At 35.5% G+C, this 24,058-nt stretch overlaps 3 protein-coding genes across 5 annotated transcripts in view; 2 read left to right on the top strand and 1 right to left on the bottom strand.

Annotated features, from left to right (window-relative positions):
* Positions 1-14,829, bottom strand: part of LOC136409854 (uncharacterized) — a 40,669-nt gene extending 25,840 nt beyond the window's left edge. Inside the window, exons 1-5 of one of the 3 annotated variants that reach the window (XM_066391666.1) lie at positions 14,612-14,750; positions 14,399-14,424; positions 14,219-14,334; positions 4,591-4,800; positions 4,175-4,311 (exon numbers count right to left, since the gene is read on the bottom strand). In XM_066391666.1, the coding sequence (XP_066247763.1) occupies positions 4,175-4,311; positions 4,591-4,792 (339 nt within the window). In that variant the 5' untranslated portion in view covers positions 4,793-4,800; positions 14,219-14,334; positions 14,399-14,424; positions 14,612-14,750. Of the gene's footprint in view, positions 1-4,174; positions 4,312-4,590; positions 4,801-14,218 lie in introns of all 3 variants that reach the window. The other 2 variants (XM_066391667.1, XM_066391668.1) reach the window with 2 other exon arrangements.
* Positions 14,830-16,219: 1,390 nt separating this feature from the next.
* LOC136409868 (STING ER exit protein) lies at positions 16,220-17,265 on the top strand. Its single transcript, XM_066391693.1, has 3 exons — positions 16,220-16,394; positions 16,454-16,839; positions 17,042-17,265. The coding sequence occupies exons 1-3, from the start codon at positions 16,274-16,276 to the stop codon at positions 17,180-17,182; spliced, it is 648 nt and encodes a 215-aa protein (XP_066247790.1). The 5' UTR covers positions 16,220-16,273; the 3' UTR covers positions 17,183-17,265.
* Positions 17,266-19,863: 2,598 nt separating this feature from the next.
* Nsun5 (Nop2/Sun-like domain containing protein 5) lies at positions 19,864-23,517 on the top strand. Its single transcript, XM_066391579.1, has 6 exons — positions 19,864-20,204; positions 20,305-20,560; positions 21,665-21,942; positions 22,029-22,212; positions 22,354-22,458; positions 22,560-23,517. Exons 1-6 carry the CDS (start codon positions 20,073-20,075, stop codon positions 23,426-23,428), a joined length of 1,824 nt encoding a protein of 607 aa, XP_066247676.1. The 5' UTR covers positions 19,864-20,072; the 3' UTR covers positions 23,429-23,517.
* Positions 23,518-24,058: the final 541 nt, after the last annotated feature.

Genomic DNA, 24,058 nt, shown 5'->3' with positions numbered 1-24,058 from the left:
CATTTCCAAAGAACCATACAAAACTCATGTTAATAAAACAAAGATCTTTAACAATGTGAGTATAAAATTTCCGAATGATGAAACGCACACATATACACATTAAAAAATAATAAGTAATGTTTGTCAACATTTTTTCAACCTCATAGATGCTCTTTAAACTGGGACTTGCACCAAATTGAATGGAATCATGCTATTAATGTCAAACAATGGAAATCCTTCCCGGTCAGTTGGCAGTATGTGGTCGAAGCATATTCAATGGAAATTGAAATACTAAAGGGGACTGATTTCGGTGGTGAAAGCTATTAAAGAGAGCTGATATGTAACTGATGGCAAAGCGGTTTTCGATTATTATTACGGCTGACGCATTAACATTGTCCAAATACCGGAAATGAATCCGCATTTCGCTTCAAGTTTATAAATTAATTGGGAAACAATTAACATATTTATGTTAAATGACCGTGATTCCCCGTCTTCTTTGGAATTACTAAAAAAAAGTGACTGCTTTTTTTGGGTATCTAAATCCCCAAAGTAATTTTGCTTTCATTAAGTAAATCAAGAACGTGGGATAGATCGAAAGTGAAAGAACACTTACTTGAAAAAAAAAAGATCAATTGAAGTAGTGGCTGTTTATTTGAAGTATTTTCTTACCTCAAACGTACTACACGAGTATTTACTTAACGTGAGAATTTGGTATTCTGCACTCGCTAAAAGAATTATATGATGCAAGTTACAGCTTTATTTAAATCCCATATTTGCTTGATAAAACAAAGAAATCGATTTTCTCAATCCAAAAAACATTTGATCTTACGGGTATACCGCGTGTACTTTTAAAAACTTGTCATCTTCGAGATTTCTAAAAGAATGAACTAAAGTTAAAAATGCTGGAACACATCGATCTAAGAATGAAGAGGAAAGGCGAAGAAAGAAAAAAGTTGTCACCCCCGATCGACAATAATACAGGGGTAGCTACTCCTTCATTTTTTTAAATAGAAAACATTGGTCAAGGGATACATCATTTTAAAGGCCTTCAAGTTCTCTAAACAACCATGTCAAAATGTTGGTTTTTTTATTCAATTTTGGTTGAAAAAATGGGCCATTCCATGAAATTATCAAAAGAAGAAAGAACAAGGATGGACACCCAATGATGAATGTGGATTTCATACACTCACTTTCACATGAAATGCACCACCCAGTAATAATAATAATTAAGTCTTGTAATTTTGGCAAAATAATGCTTCATAATAGAGTATCAAATGATCAGACTTTCAGTAAAAAAGAAAGAATGCTAGTGGTTTTTTTGTCATCGACCTATTAGATTTTTTATTCAATTGTAAATAAATAAAATAATATTTACATCGAAATATCAATTTATTTTGTTGTTGAACTGTGAACAAGACATCTCTAAATGCCCCCAGTGAGGCAGCGTCGAAATTTTTCCCACGTTTCGGATTTTGATAGAAGGCGAATTATCGGCATGAAGGAGGGTGGACTTTCCTTTCGTGAGATTGCCCGAAGAATGAATCGGAACCACACCACGATTGCGAGAATATGGTCTTCGTGGTCTGAAGAAAGGGTTCAGCGACATCGTCCAGCTGGACGTCCTCCCCGTAGCAGCAACGCACGTGAAGATCGACTCCTAGGACGGATGGCCATTGGTGATCGATTTCAAACAACAATGTCTGTTGCAGTAGATTGGATGGGAGCTCTAAATCGTCGGGTGTCGATGGCAACAGTTTATAGAAGAATTTCGTCTTTTGGCCTGCATTCATACCGCCCAAATCTACGACTGCCACTAACCGCCCAACACCAAGCTTCCAGATTGGCCTGGTGTCAAGAACGAATTGATTGGAATCATGAGTGGAACAATATCGTCTTCAGTGACGAGTCGCGATTTTGTTTATGGATCAATGATGGTCGTAAAAGAGTCAGACGATACCGAGGTGAAAGAAGAAATTTGCAATTTTCTGAAAGGCGCCACACAGCTTTAACACCTAGTGTTATGGTCTGGGGTGCGATATGTGTTAGCCGAAGATCTTCTCTTGTGTTCGTTCCAGACACCCTAAACGCACGTCGCTACATTGACAATGTTCTGAGGCCAGTATTAGTACCTTTCATGCAAACTTTACCAAATGGCATTTTCTAACAGGATAATGCAAGACCACATAGTGTGAACATTACTCGACGATACCTGGAAGAAGCACAATTGGAAATACTGCCTTGGCCTGCACGGTCACCGGATCTATCGCCCATCGAACATCTTTGGGATATGATGAGTCGCCGTCTTCGAAATTTACCGAGGCCTCCAAACAATGTGGATGACCTACGACATCATCTTGAGGTAGCATGGAATGAAATATCCCAGGAAGATATTGATCATTTGTTGCAAAGCATACCGCGAAGAGTACGTGCTTGCATTGCCGTACGAGGCGATGTCACTTATTATTAATTTTTTCATTATCAAATGTTGTATCTTTTAACTGAAAGTCTGATCATTTGATACTCTATTATGAAGCATTATTTTGCCAAAATTACAAGACTTAATTATTATTATTACTGGGTGGTGCATTTCATGTGAAAGTGAGTGTACATTTTCAATAAAATGGTGCTGCTTTTCCACGTTATGGTTTATCCGTTTGACGGTTTCTTGACAATAATTTTCCTGAGAGATGGATTGGAAGAAGAGGCACTATAGAGTGGCCAGATAGATCTAGCGACTTTACACATCTCAACTTTTTCTTTTAGGGATACCTTAAAAGCATGGTTTACTCGACTCCTGTAGAGGCTCTTCAATTATTACGTCGAAGAATTGTAGAAGCTTGTCGTAAAACTCCACAACAGATATTTGAAGAATTGTGACGAGAGTTTGAAGACTGTTTGTATTATTGCGTGCAGAATAATGGAATGCCTTTCGAACATCTCTTGGAAAATTAAGAATTATGAAAAAAATTTAGTAAAGAAAACTAAAATTTGAACACAGTCGTTTAAAGAATTTGAAAATCTTTAAAATGACGTGTAACTTGATCTATGTCCTCTGTTTAAAAAGACGAAAGGGTTCCCACCCCTGCAATATTGTCTATCGACTGTGGGAACTTTTTTCATTTTTCGTCTTCCCTCTGCATTCTAAAGTCGACATGTGTCCGTATTTTTAACCTCAGTTTACACTTCTTGAAATCTGCGGAATGGCAAGTTTTAAAAAATACATTCAGCATGAATCTAAAAATACCCACTATAATTCATCAAATTTAATTCAAGCAATTACTTTTTACTGTGCAAAACAACCTTTAAGGGTGCTTCGCTGGGGGATCAATAACAATATTCTTCTCAGAAAGATAACTACCTAAATTCAATTTGGCTCTTTCATTTTAGGATGAGGTGGAAGTAAGAGAGAATAGACCGATAATGTTTCTGGCACGCTTTTCGAATTGGCAAAAAACTATAGACTTCTACGATTCGTACTTTGCGGAACGATTAGAAAAAGATTTAGTCTTCTGGTTTTATTTTTCTTGAACATAATCCTAAAGGAATTTGGCGTGAACAGATTCCATGAATTTTTTGGCGATTTTTAATTGGAAAATTTTCAATTATGGAACATAATGGATGAATTTATTATGCCACATACTGGAGTGTCAAATTGGTCAACAGAATAAAACGTGCTATCACGCAGCAAATGTTGTATAAATCGTATTAAAATCCATTAGGTTGAATTTATAACTAACTTGGAAACTTGTTTCCCCATATGTTCGAGATTATTAAATTATTGTAATTGTCTGCAATGCGCATTTGTCTCTTGGGAAATTCACGATTTAAACTTAAATATCTGTTAATGCAGTGACTCAGTTACGAATCGAATTCTAAAGATATAAAAAAATTGCCTCGAGTACGTTCGGAACAAGTTCATATTACTCATAGTTTATATTTCGGGTCAATTTAGATTACTCGGTTATGGAAAATAATTAGACCAGTAAGGTTGGAAACTTGGGACAGTATGACTTGGCAGCAAAAAATAGAAACATTTTTCCAATTCGGCTAATGGAACTTTGCGTAGACTCTACTTTCACGAGCATATAAATGCCGCAAACCAGATTTGCTTATTAGCAAAAACACACCTCCAAATGAACACTTCTACGAGGTAACGACTCTTTGAGAAACACACATCGACTTAACGAGATATTACCTGAATTAAATCTCCATATTCACCTCCTGCAGCTGAAAAGGTTAAAAAACAAATGAAAGGAATTTTATCTTCTTTGGGTCGGTGCAGCTCCAAGTCATAAGTTTTCCCGATTATCCCATAATAGGTGCGATTACACTCTGAAACAAAAACGTAATTTTCCATGGCAGCAACCCATTTTGTGACTTGAAAAATGGAAAATTAAATGGATGATGAATTGCACTTTTGATCCTGGAAGTGTATTAAGGAATTTTCTAAATTGATTCACGGCTCAGACCTATGGCATGACGCAGCATGGGGTCCTAATACCAAGAAAGTGTTATAATGACCCATAAATTTGATAATATAATGTCGTCTTCGTTTTACATTGGATCCGATACAATGGGTTTAAATGGATGTGTGCGAAAAAAGTCACTTACTTGTGCAGTACCGAGGTTCGTCCGAAGAATCTCCACAATCATTTTTGCTATCGCAAAATCGATTGGCTGGCACGCAACGTCCATTCCCACATGAAAATTCGTGTAGTCTGCATTTAGTAGTTTTGACTGTGGCTTCCAGGAGTCTGGGCACCACACAAACAAGAAATAGAAGAGGGAGAATTAGTAAGACAACTGATGGCATTTCGGTGTCTGAAAGAGAAAAATATTTACTCAGAAACTGGGAAAACCGCAATGTGCATAAGACGCAAACAACAAGTTAGGGCGGTGCAGGGAAAGAGATTTTAAAGCACTTAAAACACTGTTAGTTATTCCAGTTTCGAAACTTTTTATTGGAAGTCATGTACCTGGGTTATTAAGACGTAATTACATATTTAAAGTTTACAAAATGAGAATATTCATGGAAAGTTCAGAATTGCGATTAGTCCGTCTGGGAGTTGCAGATAATACCACTCAACTTTATGGCTTGCAAACTCAGGTCGAGTCGTCTGTTTGATTACTTTGATGGCAGTTTGTAAATATAGAATGATTAATTTGTTTGAAAATAAGGGTGGAGACGTTGGGCGAAAATAGACCATAAAGAAGGGATTTTGACCGTAAAAATCTTACGTTTTTCGTTCCCCTACATTAAGGATAAAAAGTTTAAATGCTTAAGTTTACGATTCCTTATCTGTTATCACCTGAAATATGAAAAAGCTGACAAGGGGAATCAATTATGTGGCAAAAAATTGTTGCAGGATTTCCACGTGGGTTACCTGTAACATGGCCGTTAAGCCAGCATAAGCGTTCCATCACAGAGGGAATATCAGTTGCGATAGTACTCGCACACTGGACATACGAAGTTTTATATTGTAACCTTTTGCCATACAGCGATAAATCTGACCTAAAATTCTCCCAAGAGCTTTCCGTACAAAACCCAGATTTCCATCCCAAATTTCTACTGGAAGTGGAAAAATCGATTTAATTTCACTTTGAAAAAAACTAGCATCTCCTGCAATATTTCCCAATAAATTTCGCTTTGACATGATATTCGATCGCCTTTGCTAGAATTAAGAGCTTCCTCAGTTTTAATGGAAATAGGAACCTACTTCAATAAACGATGTTTTAATGAAATCGCCCATGATAATATTTAGTTGCCCTGGAAATCCAATTAAGATTACATTAACGTGAACAGTCTTTGCCTGAATTTACCTGAGCAGTGTGCAACACTGTGGAATTTTAAAGAGTTTTGAACGCAATTTGGGTAAGTGCGGTATAAGTAACGATATTTTGTACGGGATCAGCTTTTCGATGATCCGGCGTTTAACGTGTATGTTTTGGTTGGCCGAAGCTGGAAAATGAGCCAGAGTTAATCCAGAGGGATCGCATATGATATAAACATATTGAGCACCGTATTAATAACACTATTAACGGAAGTGATTCTGAATTTAACTTTTAGCTGCATATTTCCGAGTGTGAGAAGTGACCTGGTTTCAATACTTAACAGGAGTTACAAGCCAGAAGAAATGTTGCTGCAAGCAGGAAATTTCAAGAAGCCAAGACTTGCAGGTGTTGAATCTTGTTAAAACTCGCAAACAGCTCTCAAAGTTCTTAGCCACATCCGTTTTTCATGGATTTCATGGATGCAGTTTAGGTAGGAAGTTTCTGTTTTTGTCCACCAAAAAGGCACAGTTTTTTCGACGATTGTCGTCAGTTGGACAAGCTTAGCTTTCCAAATTGATATTTTAAATAATTTTAGGTAAAATGCCTTAAATCCACTGATAGTTAAGTTTTAGTTGATTCTGTGCCCCATGGAAATGAACGAAAACGTGCGGTTTATACACATGCCTTCTTAAAGCTTTCGGAGGATTCTGGCTCTAAGTAAAAAGAATTGAAGCCTGTAAAGGGGATTGTGTTACTAATGAACTTGTTTTAGTGAGAAGGTTCTAGCATATACATATTACCTTCACTCGGACGACTACCAACACACGAGTAAAGGTAACACTTTTACTGCACAGAAATTATTATTTTACGCTTTGAAGTAAAAGTTTAGAGCTCCATTTCCTTGTTCCTCGGAAAGAGCTGTGCTTAATACTGTAAGTAACATGACGTTCTCTAATAGGCTCCCAAGTACAAACGGGAACTTCAGTGTTGCTGAACTCGAACAGACCAGCAAAAACCTTGAGAGCAATAATAGTCTTTAGAGCCCAGAAAAAATTTATGGTAACTCTGTCGATGCTAAACGCCATCGCGTTTTTTTTAGGTGGACTTAGTAATGACCAAATATGAACCCTCAGTAATCCTATAGCGGAAGCAAAATATGAATCATCGCTTCTGGTCGTGCCTCTTTAATAATTTACTCCAGACTCTAGACAGAGATATATGTAGTCCTTTGTTACGAAATCGATAGTTTGATCGTAAAATTTGGTACTTTTGCAGCATGACATACTCTAATAGGTACGTACCAAGGTTCAAGCGGTAGTTGCATTGTTGCTGAGCTAGATTTGATCTAGAACGGACCAACAAAAATCTTACACCCGACAAAAGCCTTTAGAGCCCAGAAAAAAAATTTACGGTGACTCTATCGATGTTAAGTGCCATCGCACTCTTTCTCAGGTGACCCTGGTGATGACCAAATAGGAATTTTCAACGATCTTATAGCGGAAGCAAAATACGAACCCCTGCTTCTGGTTGTGCCTTCTTAATAAATTGCTCCACACTGATATGCAGTCCTTTATTACGAAATCGATAGTGTGGTCGTAAAATTCGGTGCTTTTGCTTACGGCCTGAAAAGGGAAAGATCCATTGAAACGGCTAAAAAGGCGCAACCACAAGGCAAATAAAAATTCACAGGTGTCTGTGAGTATCCGCGAAATAAATGACTATCATGCATACACCATTTGTGTGTTTCCTGGGCTAAAGCCAACGCGTTCTGTAATAAAAATGCTTTTCCCGAGATAAAATAAAATCGATGCAAAAGAGTTTATGTGTCTGACAGAAACGGAAATAGAGTATTTGTTATACGATAGCATTGAAAAAAGTCATTCCAGCAGATTAATGTGCAGCCTTTATAAAGTACCTACTTAGTAATATCTGGTGCCTCGCGCGGATACTCGCGACAGAATACCCTTAATCACTCGGAAAACAATGTATTTAAAAAGATTTAGACCTCAAAGAGTTGTCTTTTTAAATCCATAAATCATCCCCTGCTCAATTTTCCATCTCCAAGATTAATAATTCGCTCTTTATATGAACTTGCAAAAAGTCCAACATCTCATTTTTAAATATTAAATCCTACAACTCAACAAGTTAAAGTAGAAAAGTAAATTTAAACTCGTTCATCCCAACAGCTATTTGCAATTCCTTTTCAACTACAAATTGAAGCTTAACTGGTTTCCCTCTATTAATAAATAATTCGGATTGTGCTGTAGCGTTTTGGCGGTAGATCTTATGAAGGTCCATATAACGCTACTTTGCTCGTAAACTTTGATGCAGTTCGAAATGATCCCGTTTTATGTTGGGCCCTAAGAAAGCATCAAACTCTCAGCTGGATGATTTTCAGGTAAATTTGCAAACTTCCCACTTTTTTTTTAAACGATTAAGGACATGCGAGGATTTTCATTTCTCTAACTTTGCACCTGTTTTAGTTCGACGAGTTGCACCGAGATATACTCGCAAGACAAATTTATAAATAAGGATCAGTTTTCAGCCAAAACAAATAGAGCACTTTTCCACGATACGGAACATTTTTCATTCGACTTTTCTGTTTCCGAATGCCCTCGTAAATTATTTCTTACTGTTGTCATTAATCTTCATGACGGTCTTTTGTCCGGAGACCTTCTACCAATTTCTGGCTTAAGATTTAACGCGCTATGGGCGGAAAAAACTGTCTTTCTCGTAATTGACCGAGTGAAATTTGCACAGAATGGCATTTCTCCTTGTAACGTAAATTTCATTCGGATGAGTGTTTTGCATGAACACTTAACGCGTATAAATGAGTTTAGTGGCGAGTTTTACACCTTATTGTCCGCAGTTATAAATTTGAATTTTAGCCACTCACACATAATACAGAGATTGTGCCTGGCAAGCAGGTATGTAGTAAAACCGTTCGGATTTAATAAGCAACTTTCCCGGTTTAGACGGATTACTTTAACAATGCACAAGAGACCTCCCCAAAATTCAATTAGCTTTTCCCTGAAGCAGACAATGGGGAATTCTACAGTTAAATATTAACAAAAGATTGGATGGAACGGTATAATTTTAATAAAGTGAGGATTTCTTAATTTAATTTAACGTTAGTTGGTTTTAACCATAAAAATAACTGCCCCAACACAAAGCGAGTCCTTAACAAATAAATGTAAAACCTCAAACAAATACCTATGAATTATTCACAGTTTTTGCTTGGGCAGTTATTAAAAGGGTGTCTGCATTAACTAGGGATTTAATCGTGCGGAGAGTAGGGTTGAAATTATGGGTCATTATACACTCATTATCTCTTACCGGCTCAGGGAACTTTAAAAATTGGCACCGCCCGCAGTGTTCAAAGTGATTTTCGTAATTTAAAATAACGAGAAAATATAGGGAAAACCGGTAATGGGCGGAAGTTTCTAAATTGCCAATAAGGGCTTCCCGCATCCCTTTGTATTGATTTTATCTAATGCATAGACACTTCGGAACAACCCAATAAACAAAACTTACGTAAAAAAAATTGCGTTTACCCTAATCACTGTGGGGGTCGTAATACGTATAATAAATAAAAATTAAACATCCCCATGGAGTGTCATTATGAGACGCCATGAAAAAAGTTAGCAGAAAAGGGGATTAACTTGCCCCATTTGAAGGCTTTGAATATAAGGGCCTCTGCTTAAATTTTGAGGTAGAGCACATTATAAAAGAAGGAAGTAAGCCTTATATCATTAAGCAAGGGTAATATAGGGAAATTTAGTTAAAACAGATTTAAGGTTATTTGTGAATGAATAAATCCGTAATCTAGATATTTTTCCCCCGTTAACCAAACGAGGAATTGAATTTGCATCCTCTGTGTGCTAAATGATAATTTAAATAAAAGTCGCTATAGCACTGTGGAGGTTAATGGGTCTCATAGTAGAGTAAATTCATATGGGTCTCGGGTCGCCATCCAAGTTAACAGGGGGAGAAATGCCTTACTTCCTGTAAACTTATTCGCTTCTCAAAATAAAATCCAATGCGCCTTTACTTAAATCCGAAAGTTTTCAAATTATGGAGAACTTTTGCAAAGCTGAGTATAAGCTAAATCTCTAGGGTATCAGCCTTTTAAGATCAAGCAATTTGCCATATTTAAGTATATCTTTCGATTTAGTTTTTTGTAGACGTCTTTTTACGTGAATCATATCCTCATTTCAAAAGGTTGATTTTAGGTAAATGATCATGTATTATATTTATTTTGTATTTTTTACAGTGGTTTTATATTATATACCTGCATGCTTCTGATTCCCGCCTTTATTTCCTACCCTCCCTACCTGGCTTAATTTCCTGGCCTATTTTAATTAATTGTTACCGTTGTTCCGAACAGACTATAGATTTAATAACGTTGATGGTTTCTTCTGTTTGCTTGAAAATATATCATTTTTCACGACTGAAACTATTCACCTTTTTGTCAAGAAACTACCGCTTCATTCGATTCAGAACGCTTATTTGTTCATGCTAGTTAGCAAATTTATTTAACAGGCATAAAATCAAACGACATGGGGATTATACAATTAATCCGAATTATCAATACATGTAGTGGTTAATAGTGTATTATACCCCAAGGGTGTGAAGTACGTTCCTATGGCCCGAGCAGGAAGTTCAAATCCCAAAGCGCACTGAGAAATCTAAGACTACTAGATTTTTCCCTTCACTCGATTTAACTAGATTTTCCAAAATTACCATAAATTTACCTAAATTCTCATTTGCGTGTAAGAAAATTGTGAATAAAATAAAAAAATGTATTTGAAAGAGAAAAAAATCCTCTCAGGAGCTAGGTCCTGTGCTAAAAGTTTTATGAATTTATCCCGGTTTAACTAACTTTTCCAATATTAAATATCCCATATTTGAACTGTAGGTGTTATGGCATCCAAATTGCCCCACATATTGGCATGTATAATCCATTTGTAAAAGGAAAGCCGTTTAATAAATAGTTATCATATTGGTGCTTAACTCATGGCACACTCATCAGCATAGCGTTTTGTGTACGGAATATCTAATTGCCTAATTACGATACCACTATAAAATATGAAATGATTAAATGATATAGAGCAAGCTAAAATAATTTTAGAACGCGAATTTAACGTATTTAATTGGAAACTGATATTTGAGCAGCCTGGCGCAAAATATTAGTTTTTATTTAAATATTGAAAACTGATATTTTGTATCCTGTAAATGACTTACCAAATAGGTTAAACGATAAAGGAGCAAAAAATGGGATAAACCCACATTTCAGCGGAGTTCAATCGTTTTTTCGATTGCATATTAGTCAAACGGTTTTATTGGAAGTTTGAATGTAGTAAAATGCTTCCAAACCAATCTAGTTGCTCTATTGTCTGCTTTTATGTGGCTGAGATTCGATTACTGCCTAATTTAATTCAATCTGTTCTCTCATCTAAAACCACTACAGCTTCCCAATAAAATTTAAAGAGGATCCTAGCATGTATAACATTTTGGAAAATGAGTTTCTAACGACTACACGACGAACACGAAAACGTAATTAGCTTTATGCCCTAGTGGTGCTTTTAAAATATTACCTAAGTAATATATTACAACAGATTTTACGTGGATACTAGGTTAAATCTGGCCCTTGTTCAGTGAACTATGCCCTGTCTTAATATCCTGCCTCCTTTCAGGAAGTGGTAGAAAATCGCAAAATAAGACGACTTAGTGAGTAAACATTGTTTCCGAACAAACATCTAGAGTGCTCAAGTTTCAGGCTTTTTTATTTTTTCCCTGCTGCAGTTCTTTCAATTTTATTAGAAGTCGTAAACCAAGCAGCGCCTAAAGCTAATTCGAAAATCTACAAGGTGATGCTTTTTAAGTGTTTTTTCGTAATACTCTTTTAGGTTTCGGGAGCCATATTTCTAATGTTTTTAACGTTCCATGGAAGCACTGGAATGTTCAACATACCTACTCTCTCGACGTAAGGTAAAAGTGGAGCATTTTTTCCGATCTGAAAATTATCAGAAATCGGGTGGCATACTACGTACGAAAAAAGCATGTTAAAATCAAATATGTTTTATTTCCACTCGTAAGCAACAAATAAATATTTAATACGGAATGAAAAACAAAAAACTTTTAAAACGTTTTTTGTTTCAAAGAGAAAATATGATGCCCACATGATTTAGAAGAAAAAAAGAATAATAAAGACAAAAATGAATAATGGAGAGGAAAATTAATAATGAAGACAAAAATAAATAATAAAAACGAAAGTGAGTAGCGGAGACGAAAATGAATAATAAAAACGAAAATGACTAATGAAAGTGAAAATGAATAATAATAAAAATTAATAAAGGTGCCGTATAGCAATGTGCAAGACGGCAACAGTTGTCGTTGCCAACAAAATAATAAAAACTAGATGCTTTGTCGGCGGCATTAAAATGATAATTGATTGCATGATATGAATATTAATGGCCACGTGTCGATAAATACACGCAAAGGTATATTGATTCGACTATACATAAGAAGATACAAGCGATCTACAGCAGTACGCATTAAAAATTGTGTGTTCAGGTATTCTTCTATAAAGATAAGTAGTAGAGTATTATTGCATTATCTCCCAAATTGCAATCAGTGAAGTTATGTAGCGATAACCGTTTCGAATTAAAAAGTCTGTTAGCGCTGGCTGTTTAACTAAATGGCCTTAATAAAGGTGTAAAGCACATGACAATCTTAGCCAGAGTTGGCTGTCACGTTGCTTAATTACGCAGCCACGGCTAAGCAGACTTGAGTTTGACATGAGTTAATTTGAATTTGATATGAGCAAACTCGAGTGTGACATAAGCAAACCCGTTTAACAATTCAATAATGTTAATAGTCAAATATTATTTTCGTTTTAATAGTCCTTATTGTTCTATAATGAACAATGGCTTTGGATAAAATAAAGTATTAAACTCACTTTATGGTCATACTGACTACCAAACTGACTTTTTATGACCCCTCAGGAGACATGCGCTTCTCTCCTGCGGCGCGGAACGTAAGCATCTGCCTTGGGATATAATGACCATAATAAAAGTCCATGTAATAATATACGATTAAACTTTTCCTTATCTTTATGTGGATCTGCATTAAAGTTTCCCCCAATATAAACCCTACATTGTACTGATATAACCCAAACATCACAAGGGAAACGGAATTACAGAAACATTTTCACTGGGTTACCAACAACCAAGAATTTCTTCAGATCTAACCCGATGTAACAAAAATGATGTTAGTAGATTAAATTAGAATCTATTGGACGTTTCAGCTTCATGTCCCTACCATCAACTTTATTTTCTTAAGTATGAATATACATATTTTTTCATAATTTGTGGCATATATTTGTCATAAAAACCACGACCTATCTTACTTGAGGAAAAATTAACTTACCAAAAAATACAAGTATTATAGAATATACGTATGTATATACTATATACTATGTGTGTCCGCCCATCTATCACATGCCCACCATTTTCGTGATAAGCTTTTCTTTGTCTAAGACATTAGACCTTTGATAAAAGTAATAAACCGTAATTTTTGTCACGGGACATTTAATTTTGTTAAAGTTGCAAATATATTTGATTAACCTTCGTCACATAGCAAATATCTATATGTAAATCGAATTCATAATTTAATTTGAACCTGAAAATATTAAAAATATTATTCAAATAATGTTGATACTGTATATTATTTGAAAATAGTTTTACGGTGTTTTCACTAAATTTAAAGTTGAATACCCCTCTAATATAGAAAAAGAACTACATTTGACATTGAGCGATTGCTCCTCACTTAATAGTTGTTTCTTACATAATGCGTTGAATTGTCCCCTAGTGTTATCGTCCTTACGCCGCTCAAAAGGTGCCGGAAAAGGTAGAAAAAAAATCTATATTCGTTTTTAAGAAAATAAAGCCGACGATGGTGGCCTGAAGTGGAAACATCGGATGGAAATTTTACTGGGCCATTTTGTAGGGGAGGCAAAATGCCGACAGTAAAGTATGCGTATTTTAAAGATGTCTGATCAGAAAAATTAACAACAGTTTTGCAAATTTTTGTTTTTTTCCCCAATACCTCGGGAACAAATTGGAATTTTCGAACTCTCAAAAGAGCATTCTATCCAATGGCTCAGTTTTGGCGCTATTCAACCGACCTTGTATCTCTGGATTCCAAGATCCCGATAGTGAGCGTCGAATTTGGGCCAACTTATGTGTAATATTTCACTTAGATAAGTTCTGCACTTTTCAGAAAAACAGTAAATATAGTAATAATGTGGAAAGTGGGATTGGATCCGCCATAATTGCCGAACTTCACAAAATCTTGTAAAACTCATATAAAGCAAGCTCTCTTGAGGTATTGGAATCGTTCCCGACTTTTTGTCGCACACTGTATATTATAGGATAGTCAATACAAAAAAGTAATTTATACTTACTTTAACAAGATTTAAATAATTTATTATATCTTCATTTCCGTCGGATGTTACTAACGGCCACTGTTACTCTTGTTCAGATTCATAGTTTTTGTGTCTCCTTCATAGCGCAAGAAAGCCTTATTCCATATTTATTATTATTAGAATTATTTAAGAAATGTTTAATCTGAACAGGTGCTTTACCTATGTGCCCCCAATTAAAGCGGGCCCTGTGGAAAAAATATTAATTGTTATTACTGTGTCGTGCACAAGAATGTCAAGTTCAGGATTAAAGCGCTTAGTGCAGCATCACTGTCCCTTTTGAGCTGAACAAGTACTGATTACAGGACATCAGGTTCAGTTGAATTGGTGAGTCAACTGAACCGGAAACGGGACAAAAAAAATGAAAAATCTAACCTGGACTAAATACATGTAAGAAAATGTGCGGATGGCAGTGTACGCGTAGGTCACGTGATCGTGCCCAGGTTAGAACCCTCGAACGACGCGATGGGGCCCCGTTTCGCGTCCTCCGGGATGCGGATTCGACTGCGGCGGCGGGATCCGGCTGATCCAGAGGTCGCGTACTCGCGCAATCCAGAAGAAGTCCAGGCAACGATGCCACTTTGAATTTTTGTATTTGGGGTCCAAAATACTGGTCGACACCACAGTATGCAAGAAAGGTGCAATGTTTGTCCAGGAAAGCTGCCCATAGCACTATTTCAGTTCCGTGTAATTCAGACTATTCGTGTGCTGTCCCAACTTCTTTTGCCTCAACTTCATTTATTGATAATAAATTGGAAAACTCTTTTTATGCCTTCAGACTGTTTTCACTCCTTCTCTTTTCCAATCAAGATTCATTCTGCCTGGAACATCACATGCGGAAGGGATTAATCTAACAAACCCGATACTAACTACCAAAATCAGTAAAACATTATCTGGAGCTGAACTGACTTGCCTCGAAAATTGCGTATAGAAAGCGATGCATTCATTAAATTTTAAGTAGATATGACAATCGTGCATTATCTGAATCAATAGGAATACAGCGCAAGTTCTCCATTTCCATCGGATACAGCGCTCGTTACAGTTGCTAGTCGCTATGCCACTGGCAGTCACAGAGGAAGAAATCTGTGCCAGCAACAATTGTTATTGTTGTTTCAATCAGAGATAAATTTCGTATCATTCACATGAAAAGTTTACATCTAAATGCATTAAAAAGGAACTTTTCCTAGATCATACATAAGCAAGATTTCCCCTTAGACGAAAAACTGAACTCTACCGATGCGGGATATACCCCAGGGCACTATTTATTTCCCACTCACAGAATCCATTGCTCGGCTTCGCACCTGATTCGATTGCGAAACATGCAACTTCTAGAAAAGTTATAAAAAGAAACATTGTGTGAAATATTTTCTTTGCCATAGTTGCACTCCCTTTTTATAATCAAATCGGTGTGTAGGAGTTCAGTGTAGAAACGTGTTTGAATTTAGGAAAAATCATTAAATGTCTGTAATCATTTAAAGGAACTTTTCTGAATTTAAATTTGCACAGTTGCCACAGATTGAAACTGGATTTAGGGCCGGTTTTTCAACCTCCTGTTAATTTTGGCCGTAAGATAATTTCCATAGAAACGACGAGCTCAGAGAAATTTTCAAAACAAAAAAGGAACAATTAACTTGAACTAGGAACTAACCTACTAAGACAACAACTCTCTTCCCCTTTATTCCCGCCTGCCGGCATACTTCTGTTGGGGGCGGTTTCGGAGATTTTACAAATTGTTCAACAAATGATCTAGATGCAGACCCACCCTGGACCAATATTTAATCGTGATACTTCCACATGCAAAATTGCTATTTTAAGCCAGTTTATCAACTTACAGAAAATATGACGTAGTTCGGAATGACTTAAAGTGTTCCGTATAGGCCGCTACGGTGCTGGTGAGCTTAAGGAGCTTTGAATGCGCCCAATGTCAAACTGGTGATGGTTTTGACAATTCCACATTCAGAAACCATCAATGTACTAGGAGTTCACACGAATTATAAATTAATTTATCTTTTATTTCTTAACTTCTTCATAGCAAATATGCCTAAAGTTGTGTCCCGCAGTATAGCATGTTCTGATACAAAAGACCAAGAGGAATATGGAGACGAAAAACCATTACACATTTATTACTGTTTATGTGGTCAAATGACTTTGATTCTAGGTAATTTAAACACATTTCCCCTTTTATTTACAGCTCTAACAATAAAATTCTTTATTTAGATTGCTCTATTGAGAAGCTGCCTCTTCGTAAACGAGATGAAGCAAGAGTGTTGGATGGCACGAACCATGCCCATAAAATAACCTGTGATAGTGATGAACCAGTATTCATTAAGAGACCTGAAGGAATTGAAAGACAGTATCGGTTGAAATGCAAAAAATGTGGCCTGCTATTGTATTACAAACATGACCCACAAAGCCCTGTTAGTTTTATAGTTAGAGGCTCATTGATAACTTCAACAAATGAAGGCCCAATTGGGGATATTTATAATCAAGTTGCAGTGGAGAAACCAAAGAAGATTATGGTGACTAAACATACCAAGAATATGGGGAAATTCAGTTCAGTTACTGTTTCTACCATTGACGAAGAAGAGGATGAAATTGAAGCAGTATGTACCTAAATAATTATATCATTAGAGTGTGTAAAGGGATCATTCAATAAGTATCTGTATTTGTTGACAGGGTGGCAGGATTTGGATTCTTTTGATAAGAAAACCTTATTTCTGAACTAGATAGAGAAAAATTAGCTTATAAATTGTTCAAATTTCTTAGATGTTAAATTAACTAAAATTTATGTTATTTGTTTTACAGCGTGAGGTTGCAGACAGCTATGCCAATAATGCCCGAATAATTGAAAAGCAGCTGGAAAGAAAAGGGAATAATAAAAGAAAACAAGATCAGACCAAGACAAATGAAGTGAAGAGGGTCAGAGGCACTTTAATTGATAAGTAAATTAAGTAGGTACATAGTTGAATTGAATTTCAACACAAGACTGTGAAAAATAATTCAATAAAAGTGATAAATAATTTAAAAATCTTTCAGGTTTCATGGTTTTCAGGTTGTTAAATTCCTAATGAGTAAAACGTTTTTCTTGACTGCAAATACCTTCTATAGCATCTAATCAATAGTATAAATCATTTGTATTTAGTTACATTAAATAAAAATAATGTAACTAGTGGAAGTGAAGCTTAAAGCAACTCACTATTCATATCCACAAATGATCTAAATAGTATTTTTTAAACATGTGTGAGTTGGGTAAACTATAAAAGCTTATGAATGATGAAATGAAGTCATAATAATATTTGCACATGTACAGGGTGTTTCAATTTGGAATCTTTTGACAGGAAAAACCTATTTCCTGACTAGATAGAAGAAAACTGATTTAGGTGTCACAGGCTTGATTTTTGAGAAATGTTTAATGCCAAAAACCGTTTCTCGATATCGTCACAGCCCAATAAGATACAGAAGGTTTTTCAATTTTTGGCCATTTTGAAAATCGCCAATAACTTTTTATTTATTAAAATATTGGTTTTGCGTAAAAACATTACTATAGCACTTTTTTAAGAGGAATCTAATAGAGTACTCAATTTTTTTTTGTTGTCCACCGTTTTCCTACAAATTGCTACAACTTAATTTTTTCAAATATAAATCATAGGCGGTCATGGCTTAACAAAATAGACAATTTTAAACCCTTTTCAATGACATATATATTAGGTCATGTAGTATGAAATGAGTAGAATTGAATTGAAACTTTAGTCATTTTTTTTTTCATATGAAATGTTTTTATTGTCAATCGAAATATGCACCACCATTATCAATACACTTCTGCCATTTAACGGGAAGTTCATTGATTCCCCTGCTGTAAAAGCCTGCAGGTCGGGAGTCGATAAACTCTTGGAAGGCAGCTTTGACAGCCTCGTCGGAGTTGAATGTTTTCCCTACCAAGAAGTTATCCAAATTTTGAAAGAAGTGGTAATCAGTGGGTGCTAAGTCGGGCGAATACGGTGGATGACGAAGAGTTTCCAATTCCAACTCCTGTAGCTTGGCCAAGGTGACTTGTGCGGTGTGTGGCCGAGCGTTGTCGTGCAACAATAGCGGTGCGCTTCGATTGACTAATCTTGGCTGCTTAACCGTCAGTTGCCTCATCATTTCGGTCAGTGGTCGGCAGGAGACATCAGCCGTAATCGATTCACCAGGTTTCATGAAGCTGTGATGGATGACAGCTGCGTTGGACCACCAAACGGACACCATAAGCTTCTTTTGATGAAGATTTTTTTTCGCACAATGTTTTGGTGGTTCATCTTGATCCAACCACTGCGATGAACGTCTGGTATTGTCATATAGGATCCATTTCTCATCACAAGTAACAATCCGATTCAAAAATGGATCGTTATTACACCGGCACAACAAAGAAACACAAGCTTCGAGACGTTGTTCTTTCTGTATGTCGCTCAACTCATGCGGTACCCACTTGTCCAGCTTTTTCACCTTACCAATTTCAGCCAAATGAGTCAATATTGTTTTTTTGGTTACACTGAATATTAACGATAATTCGCTTGCACTTTGACGTGGATTCGCTTCCACCACGGCTTTCAGATAATCGTTATCCACAAATAAAAGTTTTCAATAATTTTTAACACTTTAAACTCTGATCGAAAGAGGAAGAATGTGCCTTTTCTACATAAAAAAGTCAAGTCCAAATATAGATTTAGAGTGAAGTTATTCGCAGTTGAATGTGGCATTTCGAGAATCTACTCATTTCCTACTACACGATCTAATACTTTAATATTTATTATCGAAAATGACGGAAATATAACGTATAACTTTTTTTGACATAAGTTGGCTATAAAAATTGCTGTCAAAGGCCTTGAAACCTAAAAAAAAAGATCATTTTAATGCCTTATAATGAAATGAAATAAATTTTAAAACATATTTTCAACGTAGCTGTTCAAACTGAGCTCCTCCGTTTTGAATACATTGCAAACATCTTTTTCGCACAGAATTACAAGTATTTAACAGTTCCACAGCAGTGATTATAATAATAATAATATAATTAATACGTTATATTTCCGTCATTTTCCATAATAAATATTAAAGTATATATGTCGTTGAAAAGGGTTTAAAATTGTCTATTTTGTTAAGCCATGACTGCCTATGATTTATAATTGAAAAAATGAAGTTGTAGCAATTTGTAGGAAAACGGTGGACAACAGAAAAAATTTGAGTACTCTATTAGATTCCTCTTAAAAAAGTGCTATAGTAATGTTTTTACGCAAAACCAATATTTTAATAAATAAGAAAGTTATTGGCGATTTTCAAAATGGCCAAAAATTGAAAAACCTTCTGTATCTTATTGGGCTGTGACGATATCGAGAAACGGTTTTTGGCATTAAACATTTCTCAAAAATCGAGCCCGTGACACCTAAATCAGTTTTCTTCTATCTAGTCAGGAAATAGGTTTTTCCTGTTAAAACACTCCAAATTGAAACACTCTGTACATTAAAAATGCATTATAGCAATATTATAAAAAATTAAATAAAATCTAAATGTAATCAGCAAATGGTATGACATTGCTGACGTAGCAGCTTTGTCAGTCACTGCGCTGCCATACTGTCAACTTCAACTGGTGTCACAGATCAATAGTTAACTTGTGATTTTATTTGCTCTAGAGAATAGTAAAGAAACATGAAAATCTAATTGATTTTAAACTTTTTCATCCACTTACCCCTTACCTGGTTTTATTTTAGATGGCCAGTAGTAACATTTATTAAAGTCTTTATAAGTGCATCACAGAGTGTCAACATTTTCATAGATTTGGAGCATTCTCTATAACAGGTAAACAATGAGCAAGGAGAATGGTTTCAACCATTCTATTAAAGTCCCTAGACTTTATAAAGAGACTGCTAAAATATCCCAGAGGGTTGCTGAGGGTGCCGGCAGCATTAAACAATTAGTTTATGAAAAAACCCACTTTGTAAGTCTTATTGATTATGCAAAAATCTCATGGGGTTCTGCAAGCCATTTACTATGATCCATAAATATTTCTGATCTATTTTTGACAATTTTTTTTCTAGAACACAAAAGCTCTTTATGCCTTAGTGGCCACCACGTTAAAGAAATCAAAAGAACTTGATCTGTTACTTAAACGAACCCATTTGTTAGAGAAAGAAAGTCGCCTAAATCCCTGGTTAGCCAGAGTGTTAATATCAGAATTGTTGTGGGGTAAAAAGCAGTTGCCTATAAGTGATGCAAAACCTATACTAACTGTACTAGCATATGAACAAGCTTTTCATGCACACCTCAGTGACACTTCTGTGGAGAGCTCCTCAGGTAAATATGATCATTTAATCTTTGTAGTTTTGATATAATGGAAGAAGAAAAGCAAGTCCTTACTCCAAGACGACATGGGGGTGAAGATGATGACTTTGAGTATAATGTGAGACAACCAATCGTACAAGCAGATAATTGGTTGCCTCAACAATCACGCCAGGCTGCCAGGGCTATAGCTCTACTTCTGTTCTTTAGTTTTCTCATGTTTACAATTCCATTTCTTGTATTTTTTGCAACTAAATATTATCTAATAGAGTATTTTCATCTAGAACCATTCAATGCTAACTCTATAGCAGTATTTGTATCTGTTGTGAGTGTAAATATAATAATTGGTATTTATTGTTATATAGCTTATAAGGAACCAGAGTACGATAGTGAAGGTAATATTATTGATGAAGATCAGCCGAGTTCTAAAGAACAGCTGGAATATAAAAAAAATTGAATGTTTTTGGTGGAGGATTTACTTTTAAATTTGTAAAATAATAATAATGTGGGAGGTAATATAGGGTTAAAAAACGTTACAATTTCGATAGAACTTTTAATTCACATTTTTAAGGATTGAACAGAAATAATTTATTATATAAATCAAGAAATGCACTATATTTTTTGAAAGGACTGTTTGTGTATTGTTATTTGAATAGACAGAGGGATTACATAATCTTTCGTATGTTGTTGAGAAATCCCTCTTCATCCTTGACGGAAAGGTGAAAGCGTTTGTTTTGATCAAAGCACCAATTTTATTTAAGGTAGCTATAGAATAATGCGTTAAGGGATTGTTCCGTTTGGCTGGTACGTGTGTACTGCATTGTATATCATGTGTCAAAAAGTCCTATTAAAAAACATTGGAAATGTGCGTATATTTACTCTTATGTATTATTTGGAAACTAAGATGAATGTCAGGATTTTTATGGTAAATTAATCTTAATGTATAAAAAATTCAAAAGATTGTATAATATACAGGCTGTTTTATTTGTTGGAGGTAATAATGGGAATTTTTTTTCTTTGCTATATTTTGGAGAAATTTGACTTCATTCTTGGCAATCGTACATTTCGACTACATGGTTAAGGCATTCCTGCTATTATTCAGCAAAATGATTTTTCTAGCTCTCACAAAAGGCCAAACTAAGCCGCGGTATGTGCGTATAAACACGCTTATCAATCCCTTTAATGAGGCCTTAAATCTTTTTGAAGAAGAAGGCTGGATGTTGCTAGCATCAAAAAAGGACCAATCATATACAGATTTTTTGGAGAAAATCTATCATCTCGAAGAAAGTTGTTTTTTGAGAGATATGCATATCCCTGATTTGCTGGTGTTTCCATGTGGCACGGAGTTTTATAACCATCCAGGCTATAAAAAGGGTGCTATTGTTCTGCAAGATAAGGTAAGTCCTATTCCCAGGAAGGAATTCTTTCATTATCAAAGCCTTAGAAGAAGGCTAGCTAAGTACAATCGTATTTTTATATTTAGGCCAGTTGTCTTCCTGTTCATATTTTGTCTCCTCCACCTGGAAGCGTTGTTCTCGATATGTGTGCCGCTCCAGGTATGAAAACAACCCAAGTAGCAACAGTTATGCAAAACAGTGGAACGGTTTATGCAGTAGAACAAGATCCTCAGCGTTTTCTCACTTTGAAAAGAATAGTAGAAAAATCAGGTGGGTAACAGGTATTTAAGTAGAAGTTATACTGCAGCAAATTTCACTATAATTTTTTGTCCTGTTTCCAACTACATATTTTTTCTATTCCGGGTTACAGGGCACATTTTTTTAGTTATGTTCATTATGTCGAATTTTTAGGTGCTACATGTGTTAATTTAATAAATCAGGACGTCCTTCGATTGGGTGAGTCAGACTTGCCAAACGTTCAGTACATTTTGGTAGATCCAAGTTGCTCAGGATCAGGTAAACAAAATTTTTTCAGTTAAGCATTATGAATAAATTTAATAGTCTCATGAACCAAGGCGAATAGTAGATAGGATTGTTATAGATATTTTTTCTTTTAGGTATGACTGATCGTTTAGATCACAACCTCATCAAAGATAGTTTCAGGCTTCAAAAATTAGCGGGTTTCCAAATAAAAATCTTACGTGCGGCCCTATCGAGATACCCTAATGCCCAGCGAATAGTTTACTCGACCTGCTCTTTATACCCAGAAGAAAATGAAGATGTTGTGAGGCAGGTATTAGAGACCAACAACAACTTTAAATTGGTTACGGCAGGGAAGTTTTTGGACAATCAATGGTGTAATTTTGGGTCTTCTGATTTCGGGAAAATCGGCGAGTATTGCCTATATGCCAAGCCAAATGAGGATTTGTCCAATGGGTTTTTCCTTGCTGTATTTGAGAGATTGAAAGATGGAGAGTTTAATGAATTTTATAATGATAGAACCTCGAATTATGAGAAGCAGATGGAGCAAAAGAAAGCCAAAAGGGATAAAAAACGTAAACTCAATACTCCAGACCTTGCGTCAAAAGATAAAAATGAGAATGGGACTAGTGAAGGGGAGAGAACTGATGATTTCAGAACACAGAATAAAAAGAAAAATAAAAAAACGGTGAAGCTGGGCATGGAACCTGTAGAACTGCTAGAGGAGATGTCAGATGGACAGAAAAAGAATAAGAAAAATCGGTTCAGCCAAAAGTTATCTGAACATGTCAACATTGTTTCAGAGGAAAGTCTCCAAAAGAAAAAGAAGAGACGTTCCGAATCATATGAAACTTTATTAGAGGTTCCATTTGAAGACGCAACTATAGGAGCTAATATCCAAGATGTTGTGGATGACAGCAAAATAAAAAAAAAGAAAAAGAGACGTATAGTGAAAGAAACAACAGAAGAATTGCAAACATATGCAAAAGAAAATGAGGAAAAGTAAGAAAAAGCGAAAGAGAGATGATTGTACTATGTCGTTGAAGTACATAATTGCGAAGTATTCCGGAATGTTTGAATGGAATTGCTACTCTTCTATTCAAAAGCACTCAGGGTACCTAAATAAAATAGAGTTCAGCTTATTATTGTCCTATTATTGTCCAACTTGTATTCCTATACATAATACTGTAACTTGTGGTCACATCATACACTATAATAATGAGCTGTTTCGGAATGTATTCGGTACTTCGAAATATTTTTAATCCTTTTCCTTTATCTCATCAAGTTTTCAACCAAAATATTACGACACTAAAAAAAATGTATGTGATTTTTTTTTCGCACCTTAACAAAAATCTACTAAACAGGTTTGGACGTAAATTCCATCTAGACGTGCAGTGTATTATAAAAAGAATTAAAAAAAAACTCGCTTCTATTAAAGATACAAAGATTTTTACTTTTTTGTGACACTTTTACTTTCTTGGTTTATGCTGATTCTACAAAAAATGAGCTTTCGAAAGACCATCAATTTAAATCGAACGATGAAGAGGGAAGATAGAGCTATTCAAATAGGCTAAAAAATGCCGGTGCGTTTATAATTCGGCGAGTAGTTTATAGAGACCTAGCAATTGACCGACAT

The sequence above is a fragment of the Euwallacea similis genome, chromosome 7 (genome assembly GCF_039881205.1).
Source record: "Euwallacea similis isolate ESF13 chromosome 7, ESF131.1, whole genome shotgun sequence".
Taxonomy (NCBI): Eukaryota; Metazoa; Arthropoda; class Insecta; order Coleoptera; family Curculionidae; genus Euwallacea; species Euwallacea similis.
Note: the sequence above shows the minus strand (reverse complement) of the source record. Positions and strands in the feature narration are given on the sequence as shown.